General features: G+C 41.8%; 2 protein-coding genes across 2 annotated transcripts in view; one reads left to right on the plus strand and one right to left on the minus strand.

Moving 5' to 3' along the window:
- LOC308288271 (ATP-binding cassette sub-family C member 4-like) overlaps window positions 1–12937 on the minus strand; it is a 46749-nt gene extending 33812 nt beyond the window's left edge. The window contains exons 1-8 of the mRNA XM_080729665.1: window positions 12675–12937; window positions 10919–11029; window positions 8221–8341; window positions 6324–6563; window positions 5842–5931; window positions 2634–2797; window positions 1869–1994; window positions 181–430 (exon numbers count right to left, since the gene is read on the minus strand). Of these exons, the coding sequence (XP_080585791.1) occupies window positions 181–430; window positions 1869–1994; window positions 2634–2797; window positions 5842–5931; window positions 6324–6563; window positions 8221–8341; window positions 10919–11029; window positions 12675–12751 (1179 nt within the window). The 5' untranslated portion in view covers window positions 12752–12937. The remainder of the gene's footprint in view (window positions 1–180; window positions 431–1868; window positions 1995–2633; window positions 2798–5841; window positions 5932–6323; window positions 6564–8220; window positions 8342–10918; window positions 11030–12674) is intronic.
- A 10711-nt stretch (window positions 12938–23648) lies between these two features.
- ext2 (exostosin glycosyltransferase 2) overlaps window positions 23649–25876 on the plus strand; it is a 38203-nt gene continuing 35975 nt past the window's right edge. Inside the window, exon 1 of the mRNA XM_080729847.1 lies at window positions 23649–23783. The gene's annotated coding sequence lies outside the window, so the exon portion shown is untranslated. The remainder of the gene's footprint in view (window positions 23784–25876) is intronic.

Raw genomic sequence — 25876 nt, forward strand, 5'->3', positions numbered from 1 at the left:
GTTTTGTGATCAAAATAGATTCAAGATGTATTTATCTATTTTTATCTCAAAACGGCAGGTGAGGAGTTAATCTGTGATTATTAATCACTTTATTTCTGCGCATTGCCTCCATGCGTTAAATGAAGCACTAATTTGCAGATTCCACAGGGTCAACTTGGCGGCTTGACACCCCCCCCATACCTTGATCCTGCGGATGCTGACGCGGGACTCGGACAGCTTCTCAATGGCGGCGGGGAAGAAGAGGGTGACGGTGAGGCGTACGGCGCTGTACAGCCCCACAGCCACGAAGACGCGGCTGGCCGAGATTTTGTTCCCCAGAAGCACGTAGACGGTGAAGGTGACGAAGACAATAACCTTGCTGGCTGCGAAAAAGGAGGACATGTTGAGGCCTCGCAGGTAGGAACTCTTCATGACCATGGAGATTTCCTTCCTGAGGAGATAAGAGGAGGATGTTGGAAGTTAGGTTACCAGTAGGTGAAACGATTATAATGAACCCATTAATACCTGAAAAGTACAGAAAAAGATCTTCTAAAACAGTTTTATGTTTCTTTATCTGTGGTGCTCAAACCTTTTAATGTCAAGGACCCCTAGAATTATATGTATTTGACCGCAGACCCCTATCTCAAAATATTTTGTTCCAGGAGCCCCCGCTGGCCTAGTGGTCTAGGCACATACCACATACTAGGCTATGATGCCTGCTGGCGTCGCCGGTTCGATTCCCGATCCGGACGACCTTTGCCACATGTCATTCCCCATCTCTCTTCCTATTTTCCTGTCAGTCTACTGTATCCTATCAAATAAAGGCACAAAAAGCCCCAAAACAAATCTTAAAAAAAATATATATATTTTGTTCCAGGGACCCTGACAAAGACGAGTTACAAATATTTGCTTAAAAAAAAAAATCTAAAATAGCAGATCTACAATCGAGTTCCAAAGCGTGGAACTCGGTGCCACGCAGTGAGCTTGTATATCTGCTATTTTTTAATAGTTAAAGTGGTTAAAATCTAGAGTGACAGGGATGCATTCTGGGTATTACTGGGTTTAATGTAAATGTCATGTTTTGTCCATTTCAGTGATTGTTGGCTGGTTTGGTTTCACACTTTTTACAACACCGTTAAAAACTATTATTTTACCCATTTTTGTGCCCCAGCACAAACATGTCTGGGTAGTGTGGGCCATGTTAGCGCTGGACAACACAGTCCGCTGTAGTGTAATTGATAGGCAGTTGACATCTGATCCTGAGCTGAAAGCTTGAGCTGTGCTCATCAGGTGGTTCTCAGAGCAGTTAAACTGTGTCTGCCAAATTACATCAATCGATCGTGCATTTTAATTATAAGGTGATTTCGACAACGCTAAGGAAGACTAGTTGGTCGAAACGCGCCCGTTGTTTCTGTCCGTGAGACAGGTAAATAAACCATGTGAAAAGGACATTCATTGTGGTCTGGCTATTCTCATGTCATTATCGAGCCATGCACCTTAAAGATGTATATTTAATTTGGAGTGTTGCAGGCTTTCTGCTTTATTGCAGTCATTTCTCTCAGAACTTAAATACTTCAAAAGATTTACTGTCTGACACGTGGTGAGATCACACGTAACACGCTCAGTTGTGTCAATGAGTAGTCTGAACTTCATGCTACATGCAAATAGATCAGCACCATGAGCTACTGCAGCCCAGAGTGAAAGGATGGCAGGGAGTGCTCGTTTTGGTTCAATCAACATACCGTTTTTGTCGCACCACAGCAATAATGTGCAGTTGCACATGGGCTCCTAATTACATTTTTAGGTTGCAAAGATTACATTTGAGGCGTATTTGCGACCAAAACGATCACAATTTCGAGCCCTGCGTTCAGTTTCATACTTCGCTTTACCTCCTGACTTCAGAAACCAGTGCTGAGAATGGTTTCTCCCAGGCATACATCTTGATGATCCGGATTCCAGACACCACTTCATTCATGGTACGGATTCTGTTATCAGTAAAGGCAGCAGTTTTACTCCTGCAAGGGAAAGGGGTGGGGTTAATATACACACTAAACTGATCTTAAAGTTAATGAGGGATACTTTAACTCAACCTACACAACTGTCTTATAATCAGTAACACTGTAGGACTGTGTAAAACACAAAACGTGCCAAAGCAGGGCAAAGATAATATAGAGCCAAATTCCCAGAAAAGTGCTATACTAGACTTGTCTGTTGAGTAACTTTGACCTATGCCCCCCAGCACTTAAAGAAACCATGTCCAGATCATACTGGTGGTCTGGCCATTGACTACGTCTCATGGTCTATTTGACATAACTGCAGCAGATTTTACAAAGCATACCTGATAAAAACATAAATCCAGTAAATGAAGAAATATCTGTTATACGATATACTGTATGGCTGAATCTGTGAACATGAAAAGCATTGCTTTTCTCATTCTTATGAGAACCAAATTCAAAGATTTGGAAAAGACCTATTGATGGAGATGAACTGCAAGTATTTTGCAGTTCATCTCCTTTCAAGAAGCTCTTATAGGGCTAAGGTTTAAGGGCTTATTATGGCCAAGATACCATTGGGCATGTAGCGGTGAGGTTAGGCAGATAGGGAATAGATGTAGTGAATAGGAATCAACGGAAGGTGTGTCTGAGTTTGAGTACCTGAACTTGGAGAAAAGTCTGCCAAACATGGTTTGCGTGGGCATCAGGATGACGAGGACAGCCATGCCTGCCAAGCATGATGGGCCGATCTCCACCCACAGCAGCCCTAGGACCGCTGCTGCCTGGAGAGGCCCCACCCACAGGAAGTGCAGGAAGATGGTCACCTGTCCATGAAAACAACACATTTTTATATATATATATATATATATATATATATATATATATATATATATATATATATATATATATATATATATATATATATATAAACGTGGAGCCATGACGTCACCTATTGGCAAATGGCAATAAATTATGTATTTCACATTTAATTTGCCACTTGATTGAGTTAGTCTTATGTTAACAGAAGGGAGACTGCAGACAGACAAGTAGTCACATTTATTTTTAGAAGATTGACAGGAAAGAGGGAGAGACAGGCAGCAACAGTTATCGGGAACGGGACTCAAACCCACTTTAGAGCCTAGATTGCCAGACCACTACACCAGGGGTCCAGGCCAAGTAGTCACATTTCAGTGGTATCACTGTTTTTACGAGTGACGACTTAGAAGAGGGGAATTCCCAATTGTACAACCTTAATTATTTCCTGATTTAACCTAATCTACAAAAACAGGACAAATACAAAAACCTGACTTCCGTAGCCCTAAACATAAGCAGGTTAACTTAAATTTACACTGAGCACAAAGTGTGTGTAGGTGGACAGCATTACTTCAAGTGCTGCCAGAAGAGACCACAGGCTTTTAGGTAGTCTTCTCAGTCTTCTCCAAACAATCACTGGAAGCAGTGGTGATTGGTGATTAGAAAAACCAGTAGAAGCCCTAGCAGGGGTTCTCAAACCTTTTTAGGCTGTGACACCCAAAATAATCATATTTGAACTGGGGACCCCCACCCTGACAAGCACTTGGAATTGTAGGTATTACATTTAATGTGACTCGGTTCCACAGATAAATATTGTGAAAATAGCAGATCTACATGCTCACAAGGCGTTGTGAGCATGTAGATCGGCTATTTTCACAATATTCGCCTCTAGCTTACTTAATATTTGACAGTTTGTCCAGTTTGGTATTAAAACGATCTTGAAAGTCCTTAAATTGTCACTTTATAAATGTGCAGATACCCTGTATACACTTATACTGTATGCTGGATGGTTTAGTGAGAAAAATAAATTACATTAAGCTAATCATCTGGGGAATATATGACAATGTTTACAAAAGGTAATAAAATCAAGTCCGGTCAAATACCGAATTGAGTTGATGATGTACAGTAGGATAAGTAGATAGTTAAAGTAATGGTTATAAAACAGTGCAGTTTTGTCTTCTCCACATAATATGGGGTGGTGTTGTCGTGAAGCCCAACTGGCCAATGAGTCATCTACCTATATACTGTATGTCTATGGACAAAAATACTTAAGACACAGCATTGGCCCCTGGGGTCATATGTAAATGACACCGCCATAGTTGAGTCATGCCTGAGTTACATAAATTGTAAGTCAGGGGTCTTCAACGTTTTCAGGCCAAGGACCCCTTAGCTGAGAGAGAGATGAAGCAGGGACCCCCAGATTCCATATAGTTTCATCGTTTGACAGCACAAACATCAGTGTATTTTTGATTCATGTCCATTTGTGTTATCAGATGTAACCACTTGAACCGTCAATACTTAATAAATTTGACATTTCACTCTGTACTTATTCTGCTCTTTATAGATTGCTTGTAGATCTGCTATTTTTGGCTAAAGGACCCCCTGTAGTAACTCTGAGGACCCCCTAGGGGTCCCGGACCCCCTGTTGAAGACCCCTGTCGAGACTAAAATGTCTGTTTTATAACCATTACTGTTACCAAGGTGTATGAAAACCCTTTTTTTATTTAACCAAGTAAGCTATATCTATATACCGGTATAACTAGAAATACTGTTCTTCCTTTCTTATGTTTGCCAACGTGACTATATTCTGCAGTGTGCCAACTGTCATGTGAAGCTCAACCAATACTCCAATACTCCAATACTCCAATACTCATTGGCTAGTGGCTCTGCCTTTCTACTGTCTGCGGCACAAATTGCCAACTGTCTGCGGCGGAAATATGCGGCGGAACTCACTCTATAAATAATGAGGATAACATAGTGTTCTTGCCTTCGGCGAGCCCACAACTATCATAAAACTGTGTGAAAATCTGACGTGATCGAGGTATGATGAGAGATCTCCTGCTTTAACAGACACGGGGCATACATACAGTACATGCAGATGTAAAGCTTGACCCAGCTAATATGGCAGCTGCAGTGAACAGCAGTGGTCAATGAGGTATCTACTTGTATATACTGTAACTATGAAAACCACATGAGCATGTGGAATTTTATCAGGAATGCAATCATAATAATCGACTACCATCAGAAATGTGACATGCAGGGTGAGATTCAGTGAGGAGAGGTAATATAGTAGTGGCGGAGGACAGGCATTTAAAAAGTGTAAACGGTACACTAATGAAGTACAAAATGATTGTAATATCCATCCAACATTATAACCGGACTAAAGAATAAACGCAAACATGACAGGTGACATAATATCACACACTTCAGCCAGGCAGGGGATGAACATTTCCGTTCATGGTAAAAGAATCCTCAGTTGGGGCGACACTGGGGCAATGAATCAAGCACGTGACCTTTATGCAAGGTCTACTTAACAGCTCATTGCTGTGGAAACAGAATGCCAGGGAGCAGCAGAGTTTTCACCGCAGGAGTTGTACCTACTGATTAAAACGAAACTCAAGACTTTAAAGTGGAGAAGCTGGCACAGAGCCAGCTGAGCGGTGAGATTTTAACCTGCAGCTAGGGTGGGCCTGTTTTTGTGAACTGAGATTGAACTTGGGACAGGGTAAAGACACCACACCTGTCCTGAGGTGTTCAGTAATGCTATAATTCTAGGGAGCAAATTTACATCAACATAGCCACAAATTTGACTTCAGGAGAGTAAGATTGCCATGTAACGTGCCGAGTGCATTCATGGTCCTTGGTGGGATGAACACTAACCATTTGAGTGACCCCCATGACCTTTCCCCTAGCGACACCCTCAGGCCAAAATGTCAACTCTGAACACTAGATATTTTATAATCTAACTGTCAGATTCCAGCTCAAACCCTATTGGTGTTTGTGATCCCATGGCATTTCCTCTAGCTCCTTGAAATGATGTCAAGGGAAGGCATACCTCATCAAACTTGTTAACGTCGTTGGAGAGGAGGTTGACAATCTGACCAGTGGTGGTTTTCCCCATTGCAGTACTGCTGAGGGACAGGGCCTGAAGGCAGACAGGTGTCACAATTTACAAATCACAAATTAAAGCAACATTAAAATGAACTTCGCTCTTGCAGCAAAAGTGTGCGACTTCATTTCATTGTAGATCTAACATATCGTTGTTGTCGGGTAGATAACTTGTATGTCCAAAACCATTCGTTTTGTATTTATCATTTTAAAAGTGATTTAAACTAGTGAAAATAGCCGATCTACAAGCACACAACTCCTCGCACCACAAGGCATTGTGTGCTTGTAGATCTGCTATTTTCACCAGTTTTGTGCGACAATCTTGTATGATGGAAGCAGAGCTTTACTTTACGAGAAAGAAAAAACATACACATTTTAAACTTAGAGAGACAAGGTTTCTGCCCGACAGTGATGATATTGTATGCTGACCTTTCTGTAGATCATGTGACACATGGCCACCCTGAGCTTCATGCCTGCTCTCTGGACGTGGAAGAAGTACAGGTGATGGAGCACAGCCAGGAACAAGGTGGAGAGACACAAGCCTGCAGCATATCCATAGGCCTCATTCAGGCTCATGTTCCGGCTCCCCGTGACCTCTGGTTTGTTCAAAATCTCGAAATACTGGATCATTTTCCCCAAGAACACTGGCTGGATCACCTTAATGACCTCCTGGTTGTTGCGAAAGACAACAGAGATCCGTGGGAAGATTATGACATTTTGAACATGGACTCTGCAAATGCTCTTTTTTCCAAGTTATTTGTGTAAGTAAGTGTAGTAGTAACAGACAAGAAGAAACTTCTCGCTGGCAGAGATAATTAATTATTGCAGTTTGTAAGTAAGAAAAACAAAACAAAGATGTAAAATAAAGGACAAATAATGGTTTAATTAAACAATTTCAACCTGGCATCCCTATTTTGGCCATGTCATTGTACAGGTAGGTCAAATTGCAGATCTACAAGCTCACAACACGTTGCTATGCGACACTATTTTCACTATTCATCGTTCAACATTATAAAGGGCAAAAAGTGAAGACTGGGACTTGTTGTTCTAGAGTGGAGCAACTGAAATGTGCTAGCATTTCTTCTGAAGAAGCTAATGAGAGACATGGGGGAGATGATTATAAACTTAAAGGCCGGCTGACGCGCCCAGAAGTTTAACATTATGATACAGTAGGTCACGTGGTCTTTCTCCAAACAGTCTGAAAAGGAGGCGGGCCGTATCCGTTAGTAGTGAATGTATACTTCGTCCGTCGTGCGGTGCCGCGCACAACGTGACGCGTTGTTGTTAGCTTGTAGCGCCGCACCGCACGGCTATTTTCGAGAGCTAGTGTGTGTGTGTGTGTGTGTCAGAGACGTGCGCGCGCATGTACACACACACACACACAGGCTACACAGTACACACAGAGTGTATGAGCTGCGGACTTCAGTGCATGCTCCGGTGTGCGTTCCATTACAGCAGGAGATGGCTGCTGGGCTCAGAGCTTGGGAGGAGGAGAAGTCAGAACGTTGGACCCTCGTTACTAAACTCTTGACACCTTTTTGGTAGAAGACTTGTACTTTGTACGCGGTTAGGGTGGATTCTATAGCAGATTCTATAACATTTTTACCCCTAGAACTGCTTGTTTTAAAATTTGTTTTATGAAGTCGCATCTGTTTTTCTCCTCACACGGTTACGTTGGGTTAGTTAATGCTCAGCGCTCAACTTCGCCCCTCCCCCCATATTAGCCAATCAAATTAATATATTGCAGTTACTGTACAGAAAGTACTACTTTCAGTACAGTAACTACAATAAATTAATTTGATTGGGTAATTTAACATGGGGGTACATGACATCATTAAAAAATTATGCTAATTTGATAGCCTTAATTAGCTGTTTTGGCCGTGTCAGCCGACCTTCAAGTGAAAACTAATTTGTGCTGTGTGAGAGATGTTTAATTGATAAATACTGTAAGGAGTATGGCTCATTTCTTCAGACCATTACTGCAGGGTAGTACAAACAATGACCAATGAAGCAGTGTTAAGGAGGACTTATTCCATTGTGCCTCAAGAAGAGAAAACACAGTAAGATTAGGCTAAAGTGCAGTCAGCTTGATCTGCAGTTTCACGTGGCAGTGGCACACAGCAATAATCGCCTGACTGTCACAGGCTAGGGTTGTTAGATAGAAAAAAGGAAGTACAGTGGCTTATGAAATTTTTCAGTGACGTGTCTTATAGGAAAACATCATAGATTTTCAAAGAAAATCCCAGAACCTTTTTCTGATGTGTTTGAAATGGCAACAATCAATACTGTTATGGATATTTTGGGGATTAATAACACAGTCACAGACCTCAATCAGTGTAAAGATGCCCAACACTGCATAGGACTTCCAGTAGCACTGAATGATAACTTTGGTGAGTTTAGGTGACCTCAGCTCTTTGGCAGCTTTCTGAACCTCATAATCCCAGTACCTGTAGGGGAGAAATGTTTCATGTCACTTGGCTGTACATTCAAGTTTAGTTAAACTAAAGGCCTGTCCATAGTATCTCCTAAACCAAACATTTGTTCGGTGAGTTACGACTTTACAACGTGAGATTTCCTTTTCGACGAAAAGTTCGGTTTCGGACAAAGGGTGAACAGGCCTTTATATTAATGTTCCCCTCCGGGCAGTTTCACTTCCTCTGTTCCATCTAAATTTCTCACGAAGCCATGTATGTTTGTGGTCTGTGTTGGTGGTTGACTATTCACTCACAAATGTCATGTAAAGAAAGTGACAGTGAACACTGCAACATCTCACAGAGCATAGTGGAAATGGAAATAATCATTTTGCTTCAACTAATATATAATACAATATAATAATAGCAACAATTAGGGAAAAATGGAAGCAATGTAATTTCTGTTTCGAGTAGCCTACTGTAGGCTACTCACCACACGAGCCTCCATGCATTCCAACGCTACTCTTGATTAACATTCAGTGTAGAAACCTCCAGTGAATGAATGCCAATGGCACTAACGATGACCGTGGATTACGTGGAACAAGCCATTCATCAATGTCTTGCTTTGACATATAGCCAGATCCTCCATGAAACTATTATCAGCAGAATGGAAATAATTGTAAGGACCCATATTAAACAACACAGTCAATGAGAAATGATCACGTATTCCATTCATTAAAATGTTCTTGGATTTATGCTTATAAACTTAAGTATTGTTGTTGTTTTTTAACTGCCAATAAAATATTCTATTTATCTAATATCATTTCCTATGACATATAAAATGCTTAAGACAAAACAAAATTGTCTACGGTCACTTTAAGAAGTGTGAAGTGTAATCTCAGAATATCAAGGATTTGTGCCAAGGTTTAAAAACACTTTTGCCTCTGGAAGAGGACCAATTACAGATTACTCTGTAGGTATGCAAATGAATGTACCACACCAGAGTAAGAGTGTTTATTCAGATTGAACCATGGCAAACAACAGAAATCCAACTGCACCTATTAACCCCTAGGGAAATTAAAAGCACAAAGTCTTTATTTGTGTGGGCCTGTTTGTTTGTCGGCTGTAAACGGAAAATGCACCTACAGTATTTAGCTGTCAACATACAGAGAATAGCCTGGATAAATGTGTGGGCAGGATGCGGCTAACAGATGTCTGAGATATACTGTAGGTATACCTCTCGCTGAGGTCCCTCCAGAAAGCCCCATAAAAAGGAATCCCACAGTGGAGATTACGACAGGCAAAGATACATAATAACATATGTGACCAGTGCTGGTAAAAACGTCCAAATGTCGTCCATTTTCAAACAGTAGAAAAGTGAGAAAATGAAGTAAATTTAGTTTTTTAGTTTTTTTCCATATCACACAGTTTGATGTTGAACAAGGGTTTCATGTCAAAAGATAGTTGTTTTAAGGTAATGAAATGGCTACTTTTATTTGTTAAACTAGGCTGCTTTTGTAAGGAATTGTCCGTGTTTTTTGGAGGGAGGAGAGATTGCGCTCGGAGAACTCATTGTCTCGAATTACACGCTTTGAGCACCGCCCCATACAGCGTGGTGCATCTGGTTGTAGTGTGTAAAACTGTAAACACACTCAGTCAGTGACTAACTTCATCTCGCTAATGTTATTGGTTTGCAGAAGACAGTATTCTGGAAGGATTTATTTTTTGATTTATACATCGTGATGTGACTCTCTGAGTCGCTCTCGGGCACACAAAGAAAGACGTGGCGATGGCTTCTCGTAATGGAACAGCCAGCGCTAGTGGGAAGCTAACGCTATACAGCGTATCTCACATCTCAGCCTCTCATCTGTAGTAAAAATAAAGCCCTGCCGCTCACGAACGCTTCATACCTTTTGTAAGAACATTCTGTCCAAAAAGTAAAGGTCCTATACCCTTCTCTCAAATGTTTACTTTTCAAGCGTGGAAGTAAATCCAAGCAGCGTGTTGAAATAAAGAGATATAATGTTCACAAAAGGTAAGAAGCGTTCGAGAACGGCTGGGCTTTGTGTTTTACTACAGACGAAAGGCCGAGCTGTGAGATACGCTATAGCTATGATACATCATATGAAAGATTAGATTCTGTACTTGAATATTCTGTACAAAAATGAAAAATGACCTATACAGACATAAGGCACAAAGTACCAGACCTAGTCACATATACGGTACGTCAGCAGGACAAATCTAACAAAGCGTTTCTTGGGAAATAAAAGTGATTCCTAAGCTATCCATCAACCGCCATTATCCCAATGACAAAACAATAATCGGCATCAGAGATGTTTGATAATTGTTCCATTATTGGGATTGCAGGCAATTATTGATGGTACAACCATCCCTTATCCATTGGTTCCCAACTGGAAGGAATCACTGGCGTTTGTTGGCCATGAATGCAGAACGTATACAAACTAACACAATAATTGTGTTCTTTGTCTACGACCCTGTCACAGCATCTTGTGCACAACTTTTGTCTCCCACTCCCAACCCACTTGTTGAAAAGTGGCGTAACAGTCGGATGTAATCGAATGTGAGTGACAAAAGCTTCCAGAGTTCAATTACCTCTGTAGCTCCTGTCCCAACTTCTCAGAGCCATCCTCTTGTAGCACTTCATACATGTCATCCTCCTCCAACCTCCGCTTGGAGCCGATACCAAACAACGGGTTCAGCCAGCTAATAATACCACAGGAAGGGAAAGAGGGACAGAATGATCCAGTAAGTAAGTACATAAGGAAACGCCATACCTAATTGAGTACTGCAACAAAACTCTGCAATAAAGTGCAACTAGGTTGATTTTGTAAACATGATGTGTGTGTGTGTGTGTGTGTGTGTGTGTGTGTGTGTGTGTGTGTGTGTGTGTGTGTGTGTGTGTGTGTGTGTGTGTGTGTGTGTGTGTGTGTGTGTGTGTGTTCTATGAGAAAGTTGAGTTTAGGGCTGGGCAATATAGATAGACAGATATATACAGTAGATAGATACAGCTTTACTGATCCTGTGGGGGGGGGGATTCAAATGTTATGTCAGTACAACAGTTATGAAAAACAGCACACGGGTACAGAAAAGGAGAATACCATAGTAAGCTATATATATATACAGTGCAGGGGTTGACACCAAGGTCTCAGAGGCACTTGCCTGTCAGGCAAGTACAAGTCATGTTCTACTTGCCCAAAGGTCATGTCCACTTGCCCGAAAAGTAAATAATCCATTATAAAATGATAGGTAAGATTTTAATTACCACTCAATTTAACACGTATTTCTTTACTTTCTGGGGCTGTGCGACAAAAAATAAATAAATCATACCTGACCTCAATACTTCCTAATCCAAATACCTACGTAGCTATGATTGAATATGTCTATCTATAGTTTTGGTTTCACACTATATTTTTAAATGTAGCACTAGCAACAGCACAGTATAGGTAAACAGAGTAAACAGTGCTTTTTTTTACATTCCACAGACCAGAAGGCACAAGGCAGCCCTATATATATATATATATATATATATATATATATTAAGGCTGGGACTTTAAAAGTTAGCGTAAAAAATTAACGCGATTAAAAAAAATTGCACATTTTAATCGCACGTAGTTTTTGCACCACAAAACCTTCAGTTTCGGGCATACCATTCATAGCAATGCACCAACCAAGAAGAGACAACAAACGCAAAGGGAGAAGTAGCCGATCAGAGCGCTTTGCTTGGCCCAGTGGATGCGAAATTTTGATTCACTCGTACAACAAAATGTGTTTTACTTGAAAAAAATGCTTCTCAGGTCAAATATCGATGTGCGATTAAAATGCGATTAATTGCGATTAATTAATCACAGAGCCTGTAATTAATTAGATTAAAAATGTTAATCGCATCCCAGCCCTAATATATATATATGAAGAGAAAAAAATAAAATGTGATCAACCAGGCTTTTTACCCATTGATGATGATGGCACATATCAACACTTTCCCCTCCTGAGTCCTGATGTTGTGTGTGTGTGTGTGTGTGTGTGTGTGTGTGTGTGTGTGTGTGTGTGTGTGTGTGTGCGGCTGTGCGCGCGCGCAGACGCGTGCGTGTGTACTCTTCGGTCACTAGGCTACGTCAAATGATTCAGCAGGGAAATGTCACTGGAAATTGGCAAAGAAAACTTGGGCGAAGCCCTGATGCCTCTTATCACGCCATCACAGGAGGCTTAATGTGACAACATGTAAAACAAAACAACTTGGTTTGAAAGTCGAGGGCAAAGGAAACCGAAAACGTTCATTTTAAAACCAATACTTGTGTTCAAGTTCAACACTGCAGCAGTTCAGTATTGTCGTGTTACGTTGGTGACTTACCAGAAGAATACCTGGGAGAAAAGATTCGCTGTGGCAGAGGGGTTCGTCTTGTTCGCATCTTTCTTCAGCTTCTCCATCGTGCTCCGAACTTCTCGGTTTCCCTCCACTTGTGAACTCCAGCTATTCTTCCTCCTGTGCGGAAACGACTTGTTGTGTAACTTTGTAATAGGCACATGTTACACGGCGGTGCGTGAGACCGCCTGTCATGTACTGTGCTGTACAGTGACGGTACTGTGCTGTACTTCCCCCCAGGCTGGAGCCCTGCCTGCTGCTGCTGCTGCCCGGTGTGTTTCGCTTGCCTCTCTCTCTCTCCAGTCTCCACTGAACATCTTACGTCCCATAGCCCGGAGGGAGATCGAGTTGTGATTGGTTTAGTCGGTTGCTAGGACGATATATGGACTTCTCAACCTTTTCAGGCCGCGACCCCCCAAAATAATCATATTTGAACTGGCGAGTGGCGACCGGACCCCCACCCGCCCCTGACAAGCACTTGGAATTGTATACGTGTATTACATTAAAGTTTGACTTTCGGTTCCACAGATAAATATTGTGGAAATAGCAGATCTATGTGCTTGTAGATTGTCTATTTTCTTTATTTTTTTCTTTATTTTGATTTTTTAGATTAGTTTTTTGTGCTTTTTATGCCTTAATTTGATAGTAGTAGACTGACAGGAAACGGGCAGAGAGATGCCAGCGGAACGACATACGGCAAAGGTCGTCTGGATTGGGAACCAAACCGGCAACGCCAGCAGGAATCATAGCCTAGTCTATGTGGTATGCGCCTGGCCCTGGACTTTGAGAATTTTCCGTTAATCCGTCCCTGCCTGTAGTTTAATTGATTGGCCAACCAAGCTCTGATGATTAACTGTCAGTTCAGCATTTGTGTAGCCAGACAACTGTTTCACAATCTCTAAATGCTATGAATGCATTTGAAAATTGTGAGAGACAGCAGTCTGGCTCGAGCGGATACGGAATAACGGTGCATGCATGTATGCGTTTATGCAAAGGCGGGCTCTAGAGCTGGCAGTTTTGGTCTGTAGGCTACAGGATTTCCACAGGGCTTTTTTTTTTTTTTGAGGGGACAACATATCAACATCACAAATTACAAAATAACAGGAGAAAGTGCAAAAATAAAGACAGAAAAAACTAAATAGATAAGCTTGAGGTTTTAGACTTCTTTAGGCCTCTCTGGACTAGAGCTACTGGTGACGCAAGTTTATTTGCCAAAACCAGCCAATCACAGCACGACCAGCCCAGAACCCTTGGACCAGCCCTCCGGGCAATGGGATCTTGTGCGCAGGACAAGCCATGCCCCCGATTTCGTCCTTGACCATAGGCGCAAATCGCGGGGGGACAGGGGTTACGTGTCCCCCCCCAGGTCCAATTGGTCCCCCCCCAAAAAAAAAAAAATCTAAATTTTTTTTTTTTTTTTTCTAAAAAAAAATTTTTTTTTTTCTAAAAAAAAAATCTTTTTTTTGAGAAAATAATTATTGATGACATTTTAAAGTATTTAAGAGTGCTGCTGGAATAACTCAATAGATAGTCCCCCCAGGAATCCGCGGAGAAAAAGTATTGATTCCGCGGAGAACAATCCTGATAATGCGGAATTCTGCGGAGAACATTTCTTGATTCCGTGGACATTAAAAAACAACCTAAAACCAGTAAGACTCCCTAATCGGGAGATAAGCGACCGTAGGTCTCGCTAGAAGAGGGCCATGTGAGAAATGAGGGGTGGGGTCTCCGCGTTGCCTTGGCGGACGAATAGGTACCGGCCCAGGCTCTCCCGGACGCTCCTAGGCCGAGTTAGGGCATTTTATGTGAGCTGCAGTGGAGGGGGTCCTCCACTGGGGGCGCCACCACTTTTGCATCCGTTCTGGAGCACCAGGAGTGGGTGGTCCCCGGGAATTCCCCGTGAGCAGCCCTGTGGGGGTGGTCATTTGGTCATTTTTGCACATTTGGTATTTCTTTTACACCTGGGGGTCCCCCAGGGACCTGGGGGTCCCTGGAACTCCGGGGGTCCTTGGAGGTTGTAGTTTGGCAGGCAAGGAGTTTGTGTGGAAATTTTGGCATGGATCGGGGCAACGGTTGTGGAGATATGAGCAGGGCAAAAGTGTGACTCACTCACTGACTGACAGACAGCCCGTGGAGCTTTTGATAGTAAATGCGACCTACGGTCGCAATGACCAGTTATCAAGCTAAAAATTATATAGTTCTAACAATCAAGTAAAACCCTTCATGAAATAGCTACAATTAATTGTAATTAGTGGTTAGAATAATCAAATAATCATTTTTGAGAATAAAAATCTAATATTAAATCTATTATTTTTAATTGCTATGGTTTTTAATAATTACTTTCTGTTGCAAAGACTATATTGTCATCCAAACCATGCCCATAGTAAACACATTTTAGAGGATATCCTACCTACTACCTAGAATAGGTGTAATATTTATTTATTCTCTTCTGCATTAGCAGGACCATAGAGAGGAACTATAGTTCAGGACACAGTTTCTGTCAGGAACGATTGTGGGACCGGACCATCCAGCAACAACAGCAGGAGGGAAGCTAAGCTCTGTATGAGGTGGCCACTGGTCAAATCATGTACAAATCGTTTTATAATAGTAGTAATAACAGTTGACTCTCAGTCTGAGAGTCTCAGAGTGAGTGATGACATCATAATGTGGCGACTTTGTTTTGGCTGTGGTGGATACACTCTCTTGCTGTGGTGTGGAAGAAGCCAGAAGGACAGCATGATTTTTTCATTGGACTATCTTTTCATTGGACTACATTTATTGGAATTAAATGGATACCGACCTCACAACCTGTCCCAAGTTGCTACAGAACTAGAACTGTACATTTCGGGAGGACCAAGTTGACCAACAAGCAACAATGGTAACTATTTACTTTTTCATGTAAGCTTTGGTTGTGTTGGTTATTGCAGTAGTGATAACTTGAAAAGTAAATAAATAATACATCATAAAACCGTTAAGGCCCGTATCTGAAGGAAAATGAGGGGGTAAAACTGGCCGAAAACCGATCTCTGCACGCCAAAAAAACGAAATCGCGCGCGCGCACGCGCATCGCGCACGCGCGCCCGGCGGCGCGCAGCATTTCGGGGATCTACGCGGCTGTCCTTGACTTCACGCGATTGGTCTGAAAACAATGAACTCCGCACGCCATTGGTTTTGATGTATAATAACTTGTACCCGGCATAGAATTTTGTCTCCGCCAGGCCGAAAGGCATGGCTGAGAGCCTGAGAGGCTGTGACTATGATTTCGCGCCTGTCCATCCGTCCGTCCGTCCGTCCGTCCGTCCGTCCGAGTGCGTGCATGTCCCCGTGTTTGTGGACAGCTAATCTCCGGCACCTGAAACTGTGCACACACACACTCCCTGGGTGCCAGAGCAGAACCTCTGCCCCAATTTTTTACATAGGCCTGTTATAGCGCCACCAGGAGGCAGATTTGTGCAAAACACATTTTTGGACAGTACTCCTACAGAATTTGTCCAAAAATCATGCAAATCGGTACACAGTATCTCTATAGTCATTACACGAAACGCGTCTTTCAGATTTTTCATATTCCATCCTGATTGGCTAAGATTGTCTTCCAAAGTTTGCAAGAGTGCTCCCTTTTGAACAAAATGCCTCAAATCATGAACACAGAGTGAGATTTCTGTGAAATTTTGCATGCACATTCCCACTAGGCCGAGGAACAAATGCCACTTCAAAATGTTCAAATCAGCCTCATGGTGGCGCTATAACAGGCCGATTCATGTTTTTTACCAATAACTCCACCGATCAGTGTAAAACTTTTTATGCGCACAACCTAGAGGCCAAGGAAAAACCTTTGCCCTGCATTTTCAGCTTTTTATAGTGCCACCAGGAGGCCGACTTATAACACATTTTTTGCCTCTAATCATAAACGCAGCTTGCGATTTCCGTGCAATTTTGCACGCACATTCCCAATAGGTCAAGGGCCAAATGTCACCCCTTTCACATTGGCCTGCTATAGCACCACCAGCAGCTCAATTTTTGCAAAACACATTTTTGGAAGAAAATGCCTTAAATCATGACAGGCCGCAGATGACATGGCACCCTTTTCACATTTGCCTATTGTAGCTCCACCAGGAGGCCACAATAACCTACCTGACCTGGCGGAGACCTGTGCTTGGAAGTGCACTGCTTCTTGGTGTGGAACATTAGTTCTATGCCAATCAGAGAAATTGAAACACCTGTGTTGGTCCTCAACATGGCCGTTTAGGACTACAAATACAACCCATGAAGACTATCTGTCTGGAGGGCAAGGTCATGCAATTAAGCTTCATTGTAGACAATAATTTATAAGATTAGAGCCGTACACTGCCTAGCTATACTCTGGATTTACAAATATTTCTGTTCTAATTAGCCCCCCCCCCCCCCATTAGCCCCCCCCCCTCTTACCTTAGCCCACCCCTTGTTTCCCCTACCCTGTAGGCCTGTACATAACTGCAATGATGTTTGCATTTGCTTTCTATTTGTTATGTCCATGAATTGAATACCAAGGACAGACGTAAACAAGACTGTTAAAGGACTTATTTGGGATGCTCCTTTTAGGCATGGTGTTTAGCTATACTTGTACTGTAACTGTACTACATGTTTTTATTGTTTGTATGGAGTGTAAAATGGAGACATTTTTGTAATAAAATATTCAATCAAAACCACACTCGCAATTTCCCAGAATTGCTTTTCTAGTTTTAATTATTATTATATATTTTTTTAATTACCCCCATCTTAGAATAATTACAACAACATGGCTATTCCCACCCTGATGTTGCCACACTGCTGCCATCCATAATCACACAAGTGTTCTGTTGCAGTTACTTTGCGTAGGAGCAGACAGGGAGTGTAAACTACTTTGGTGTTGACTGGTTTTCAGCCTCACCCAGATGGTGAGACAATGAGAGCATGTCAGGTGAGCTCTGTTAATCTAGCAGTCAGTTTAATAACCATTTATATTCAGTTTGATAACTGCTATATCCTGAAGATTAATAATTGAATGACGGCCATGATGATGAATCATTCACGGCCCTGTGGTTGATTATTTTTAAACATAAATACATTCATATTACAAAAATAAAATGTATCAAAGACAAAATGCGTACTGTATGGTTCCTCTCATTCAGTGTACCTAGTCTGTACCTCTACTCTCTACAGTACCATTGTACCTTAAGTTGTCAGCTACAGATACCTTGGTTCAATAATCAATAGTTTTGTTATAATCAATAACAAAACTAGAGTCAACTGTAGTTTATAGAGTTCATCCACAGGCAGGGTTAAATAGTGTTGAAAGATGATGAAAAATCAACAAACAGCTCAGCATGGTTTTGATTATAATAATAATAATAAAACTTTATTTGTATAGCACCTTTCATGACATGAAATGCAGCTCAAAGTGCTTTACAGATAGGGTGACCATATTTTCAGCCACTCAAACCGGGACGCAAAACACTGTTGCCTAAAACTGGGACCCTAAAAGCAATGCGCACGTTACCGCGCACGCGCGTGCCCATTCTCTAACGTTCGTGCACGCGCGCACACGCACCACAGGGTTGCAAACAGGCAGTGAGTGATTGACAAACAGGCTCAGTGTTGAATTCAGACACGCAATGAATTTCTTCCTTTTTTCTGATTGGTTAGGTGAGCATGTTTTCACGAAAAGAACATGATAAATGTCTATGCAACCACTGAAAACAGCTACTATTATTTTAATTCTGGCGAAAACCGGGACAATTTTGTTGTGAATGTTGAAAACCGGGACATATTAGTGTTTTAGAGATATTTGTCGGGACACCGGGACACGTAGCTTGAAAACGGGACTGTCCCGGGTAAAACGGGACGTCTGGTCACCCTATTTACAGAGCATAAAATGAAGCACAAGTGCTTAACAGAGAAAAAATCACACCCGTGTGAAGTGGAGCTGTGTGTGTGTGTGTGTGTGTGTGTGTGTGTGTGTGTGTGTGTGTGTGTGTGTGTGTGTGTGTGTGTGTGTGTGTGTGTGTGTGTGTGGATCATGTGTACCGATTTTTGTGACATTTGAAGAAAATATGTAGGAAAAGGAGCAAAAAGTGTGTTTTGGAGAAAATTCAAGATGGCGGAAAATCTATCATGGCGCAAATGGGCGTGGCCTATATGGGGAGATGCGTCATGACCCAAGGAATCCAGGGAAAAAATAATTTTAATTTTCCGACCTACGGTTCAAGAGTTACAGGCCAAAACGTAAAGTGGGGTGTTATGGCGCCACCATGCGGCCAAATGACAAAATTATTTTTTATTTAATCCTTGAAATCATTATGAACCTCCTCTCCAAGTCTTGAAACTCTAGCCCCTATGGTTTGCGAGAGACAAATAATTGAATGTGAGTTTTTGCAATTCCCATTATAAGTCAATGGGGAAAATTAATTCACTAATAAATTAATATCAATTAAACTATAGAACCTTTCTCTTAGAAAAGTAATAGCCCACGATTCCCGAGTAAGCCGGTCGATTTGACATATGGCGCGAGTGTGTGGTGGCAAAACTGTGGGACTAGTGGCGTGCCGAAGTTTAGGAAGTTCAGGCTACATACACACACACACACAGACAGACAGACCCACACGGCCACGTATAGGGAGCCTGTGCTTCACACAGCTCCAAAAGTAAAAAAAAAAAAACATAATAAAAAGAAATAATTACAATGATCACACAAGGTGACCATAGTGTCTGACTCCTGCACTCCCGGCCTGAACGCTCCTATGCAAACTGCAACAGAACATTTTTCTGCCAAGTTTCATGTTAACAGGTCCCTGATATCTCTTTTACAAATGATACACAGACTCAATTTGACCAGTTTCCCTAAACTGTTGACATGACAGTCTAAATATCATATCCCAGAATGTACTGGTTAAAATTAAGAGAAAGAGGAGCTGAACTTAACTGACAGGAGGGCTAGCTCACACTTGTAGAGCCATGTGAAGGAGGTAAGAAGCACAACACTTTGTCTTCCTCCTGGCCAAAATCAGGCATGGATATCAACAAAATTGATCAGAATTGTTGATAAGCCATCTGAAGAATGTTGAATGGCAAACTGCATGGTGTGTGTGTGGTGTGCAACTGGTTATCTAAAGTATGGCAAACTACTTTTCTAATTGATTGATTACATGCTTCTATTAATCACGTATGCCCTATGATTAGTCATGATTATGTAACGCAAAGCTAACATACAAGCTCACAAGTCACAAAGTGTTGCATTGGTGGGACAAAAAAAATAGGAACAATTAGAATTCACAGTGTAGTCCCTTTAAAGGACACTGATCAAACACAATAACAATATGTAGTTAATGTAGGCATACTGTACATCACATAGGCTATTGTTTCAGTCACAGTGTTATTATTTAGTGAGCTTTAAACATCATATTCACAGGATCATTCATAGTTATTATTGAAAACACTCAATTACTTATCTTACATTGAATGGTACGGTACATTTTTGGTAGTTGTGTTGTGTATGTTAGTGAGTACGGTAGGCTAACTACCAATATTTATATGTTGTGTAGTTGTGTATGTGTTGTGTCATTCATTTTACTCAAAGTTCCAGATAGAACATGTGGATTGTTTTTGTTTATTTGTGACTCAACGGGGTGGGCTGTAGAGTATCTGTGTGCCGTTTGGTCCAAAAAGTCCAGGGCTGAATTTTTGACCTAGTCCAGCCCTGAAATAGTTACCACTCCATCTTCCCTGAAATGTCCACATTTCTGCTCAGGTTTATGGTACTGTAGTCCTACTGTATGTATCCGGTAGTTAGATAATAAGTTCTTCAAAAGATCTTGATAATTCTGTCCCCTATAAAATCTCTCGATTACAGACTTCCGCATTTCCCTGACGATGGCTAGCCAGATTGGATACTGATAGACTGGTGCAGACATCCAGCATCCTCTAAAAATGTATTAGTATATCTGTCCCTATCTCTCTCTCTCTCTCTCTCTCTCTCTCTCTCTCTCTCTCTCTCTCTCTCTCTCTCTCTCTCTTTCTCTCTCTCATATACACACACGCACGCACGCATGCGCGCACGCACGCACGCATGCATGCACGCACACACACACAGGAAAGAATGTCCTATAAATAAACAGGCAGGCCAGGTGGCTCCTGTACTAATATAAAAGACCTGCTGAGAGAGTAGCACCATGACCTGTTTCCACCTCCACCTCTGTTCCCACTCTCTCCTCACCCGACCCCCATAGAAGGCTCATCTCCTCAGAGGACCTTTTGAGGATTCTGTCTGTCTGTCCTGGTTCTCAAACGTATTCTTGTCAAGGACCCCCAAAGTTAATCTCTTTAGCACCCCATCTGAAAATATTTTGTGTCAGGGACCCTAATACAAGATTTGTGTAGTTAAAATCATATATTACAATTGCCCAGAGGGTGGGTGGATGGTGGACGTCATGTCATAAACATACTGTAACATGCAGATTTGCGAGGCGCGGCAAAACTAAATTGTACACCTACAGTATGGGACACTGGCACTGCAGCAGTGTTACAGCAGTGTCTTCAAATGGCCCTAAATTGGTGACTGCATGCTCTGAGAAGCGCAATACAGTACAGGACTGGATTTGAAGGCTGCATAGCGGCCTGAAAATGCAATGTTTCAAAAAATGTCCCAATTAGCCCTTCACTATGCCCCTCCCAAAACGTTTTTGTCCAATGCTAGCTTAGAATAACTTCCTGCTTGCCAAGGATTGCCTTGGCAATCCTTGGCAAGCAGGAAGTTATTCTAAGCTAGCATTGGCTAAAAGCTTTTTTGGGAGGGGCTTAGTTCACAAAGGATTGCCTTGGCAATCCTTGGCAAGGGGCTTAGTTCACAAAGGATTGCCTTGGCAATCCTTGGCAAGCAGGAAGTTATTCTAAGCTAGCATTGGCTACAAGCTTTTTTGGGAGGGGCTTAGTGAAGGGCTAATTCCTAATCATTTTTCAAGCTTTTTTGAAAATAGCATATTAGTCAGGGGATATCTTAAAAAGCCCTGGAATAAATTCCTTACCAAAAACTTTCTTCACCAATGTGTTTGTAAAGGTGTCTAGTAACACATCTCACAAAGACTGAAATTCAGTTTCCCTAGGAGAATCCGTTACAGCTGATGAAAGTTGGGGTCCCATTAAATTAACTATGCAGGAAAAAAACACACCAAAATATATATGCTTTAAGTAGCATGTGAGGGGTCAAACAAGGGGTTTTTCATGATTCTGAATCCATTGCTAGCATTTGTTTTGCACGAAAAACATTCATTGGGATAAAGGCGGCTCCCACAAAACTGTGAAAATTGATGACTCATCACTAAACCATTGGTTTATGGGACCATTTTCAGCCAAGGAATGTTTTTCGTGCAAAATAAATGCTTGCAATGGATTCAGAATCATGAAAAAACCCTCAAAACCCTCGAGGGTATAACATACTCACTAATTTTAAACAAATAATTTGTATTATTTGTATTATTAGTTATTTAATCTTGCGTTAAAATAACCAAACTAGTCATCTGTCCCTATTTGACCCGTGAGTTGGATAAAAAATAACCCAAGTTGAGTTGTTTTTGACCCAGCAGTTTTAGGGATGTTGAATTTCAATCTTTGTTAGATATGTTGTTACTAGACACCTTTATGCAGGCTTGTCAACTCTCCTGGATTTCCCAGGAGTCTCCTGGATTTTGAACCCCTCTCCTGGGAGTCTCCTGGATTGGCAAATCTCCTGGATTTTGTATCAAACTCCCAAAATTCACCAGAACACAGGAAATGACATCTACTATGTAAAAAAATTTCTGGGGGAGGACCCCCAGACCCCCCGCTTTAGGGGTGGGGGCAATGCATGCAAGAAAGATCATACAGATATTCACTTACGTAATGACTTAAAGATGAGAAATCATTATTAAAGATGTCCTTTTGCTTCAGTCATCAAATCTGTACACCAACATTTGGCATTTTAAGGCTGAAATTGTACCCATGCTAGTAAAGCAAGCCTGATAAAAGTATCAAACATGCACAAAATTCACCAGAACACAGGAGATTAAATCTACTATGTTAAAAATGTTCTGGGGGAAAACCCGCTTTAGGGGTGGGCGCAATGCATGCAAGATCATATAGATATTCACTTAAGTAATGACTTAAAGATGAGACGTCATTATTAAAGATGTCTTACTTTGCTTCTGTACAGATCTGTACACCTACATTTGGCATATTAGGCTGAAATTGTACACATGCTAGTAAAGTAAGCCTGATAAATGTATCAAACATGCACAAAATTCAACAGAATACAGGAAAATATATATATTAATACGTTTTGGGAGAGGACCCCCCAGACCCCGGTTGGGGAGTTCCGCGCACCCCCCAAAAATAAATCTCCTGGATTCTGACAGTCCAATGTTGACAACCCTGCCTTTATGAATACATTGGTGAAGAAATCTTTTGATAAGGAATTTATTCACAGCTTTGACAGGTATTCTGATAATATTCCCTGACTAAGACTGAAGAGACACAGCAAAAATCGTGTGTGAGCACTAAGAGTTGTGGAAATAGCAGATCTACACAACTCACAACGCCTGAGCAAGCATGTAGATCGGCTATTTTCACAATTTCTGCCTCTACTAATTTTGACAATTTGGCCAATGTTTAATTTGTAATTTTAGAGGTATTCACTTTAGAAATGTGCATGGACCTATACACTCAGACTTTATGTTGGTCTGAGAGAGTCAGAAAACATGTTGCACATTAAGCTAGTCGTCTGGGGACCCCCCAAAATAATTTGGGGACCTGACCCACAGGTTGAGAACCAGGCATAGGCCACTTCTATATACTTCTGCAGTATGTATTCCCTCCGCAAGGGGCGCTTTCTTCTGCGTACTGCAGTCGGACTCTATTGTGGCCATGGATTGTGGGTTTATCGTGGCGAAGAAGAACGTCACTTCCGGAAATCACAGCGCTAATGTTAGCCAGCTAAGCTTAGGTACTGTAGACAGAAAAAATAAAATACAAAGCTTTTATTTGTATTCTTTTATAAATAGGTGACTATGAATTAGCACCGAGCTTTCCACTTCACTTCGATCAAACGTTCAGGTAAGCATTATGTGTATAGAATACTTTGTTTAAGCTGCTATTTTTGATTGTTTGCAAAATAATGCAAGGCAGCTAACGTTAACCTAGCATGAAATCTAACTGTATATAACGGTAGTTGTTTACAATTTGCCTGTAGTATAGGCAGGACACTGGTTCTCAAACTTTTTAATGTCAATGACCCCTAAATTGACACTATTAGCCCGCGGACCCCCATTTGAAAAGATATTCCAGGGACCCCCGACCCCATAAGAGAAGATTTTTAGGGCTCTATCTGCAGCAGTGATTCTCAACCGTTTTAATTTCAAGGACCCCCAGTTTGACATGCATTAGGCTACGGACCCCCATTTAATGGCATTTCTATATGTGGGTTCCCAATTTATATTCTAAAATCAATGTTAATTTACTCTCAGAGTGTACAAAATAAATGGAACCAAAAGGACCCGTTTGCCATTTGTACACTCTGAGTAACATAACCATACGGGTCCATTTGGTTCCTGACTATCATTTAGCTGGGGACCCCCTGGAACTCCCTCAAGGACCCATGGGGGTCCCCGGACCCCACTTTGAGAAGCAATGGCCGACAGCACAGGTCTAATTGATTGACTTTATTAGAAGTTTGCATAGGAAAAGTACAGAACAGTACAGTTCAGATGGTCTACGAATACTATAAACCACAAGACATTGGGGTCCTTTTGCACTCAATTCTTAAAACCAGGTACCAGGTCTGGTAATGTTATAATTATGTGCTCTGATTGTACAATCTTGGCATTTAGCATTACCTATCGGTCTTATCCAGAGTCACTTGCAAACCTTATACAAAATGCCAGTTCAGAATAATAATAATAGTCCACAAACAAGTTAACAACAGGGTAAAGTACCATGCATAGTAATACAGTAGGTCTACACTAGAAACGGAGGGGGAGAGAGATTTCTTCCAGTTGGTCCGTTTGATGTCCGTTCTTTCTCCCTGTCCGTACTTGTCCGTATGATTACGGTCTGTACACCTCCAAACTCTGAACGTACTGGATTTGTCCGTAGCAAGAAGTACCCACGGCCACCGTTGTCAACCGTAGGGGCAGTAGTGAAGAAACTAACCTTTGAGTGAAAAGATATCGTTCTTATACCTATATGATACCAACATGGAAAGCTCTGTGGCTTGAACGCCGTTCTCTTATTGATTAATCACCAGAATCGAGAGATGGGGGGGCTACTCGAGGTGAGTGTGGTTCATTCAGCCAAAATTAGTTTCACTTGCGTTTCGAATCATATAGCCTATCCTTTGACTGGCTGGTGATATAACATTAACTGACACAAAGTATTTATAAAAAGACTTGTGTGGATGACAGACAGAGACATTAGAGTGAAATCCTGGTCGGGGGCGCACTGAGATTTGCTTTGCTTTGCTTTGCTTTGCTTTGCTCTGTTCTGCTCTCATGTGCTCTGTGCTGCGAGGCGCAAATGTGGCACGCAGCCCCAACAGGAGCAGAATTGGAGCGGAGAGCGGGTCGGCACGCACAAACCGTAGACGAACTAAGCATGCCGACGCAATTACTGCACGTACTCTCTCACCCAAAACGTACACAAAATCAAATCATACATACGGAACCATAAACTGCCCTTTACTTGAGGCTTGGATAAGGAGCTGGGCAGACTCATTCAGGAGGATGGGTTATCCTCCAGATATGAAGTTAAAACTACAGTACAGGAGTCGTCACTGACTCACCAGGGCCAGGCTGTTCGTCAATGGAAACCCTGCAGAACCCCATTGGAAAAGATTTTGTGCCAGGGACCCCAATTATAGTGGTTAAACAATTCTTTATGCTACATTCATTATTTTAACGGGGACCCCCTCAAGGACCCCTGGACCCGCTTTGAGAACAACTGGTCTATGTTGAGCTTGAGATGGTGCGAAGTCACCATGAGATGTCAGGCGGGCATGCAGCAATGCACTCTTCAACCTGTGTGAGAAGTGAGAACTGATCATGTGACAGTGCCCACTGGCCAAATTACCATGTGTAATGGGGACACCATATTAAGGGGTAAATGGAGGGGCCAAATACTGATGATGATTAAGTCACCATGGATAAGACCCT

The sequence above is a fragment of the Nannobrachium achirus genome (assembly GCF_963921795.1).
Source record: "Nannobrachium achirus genome assembly, chromosome: 7".
NCBI classification, from domain to species: Eukaryota; Metazoa; Chordata; class Actinopteri; order Myctophiformes; family Myctophidae; genus Nannobrachium; species Nannobrachium achirus.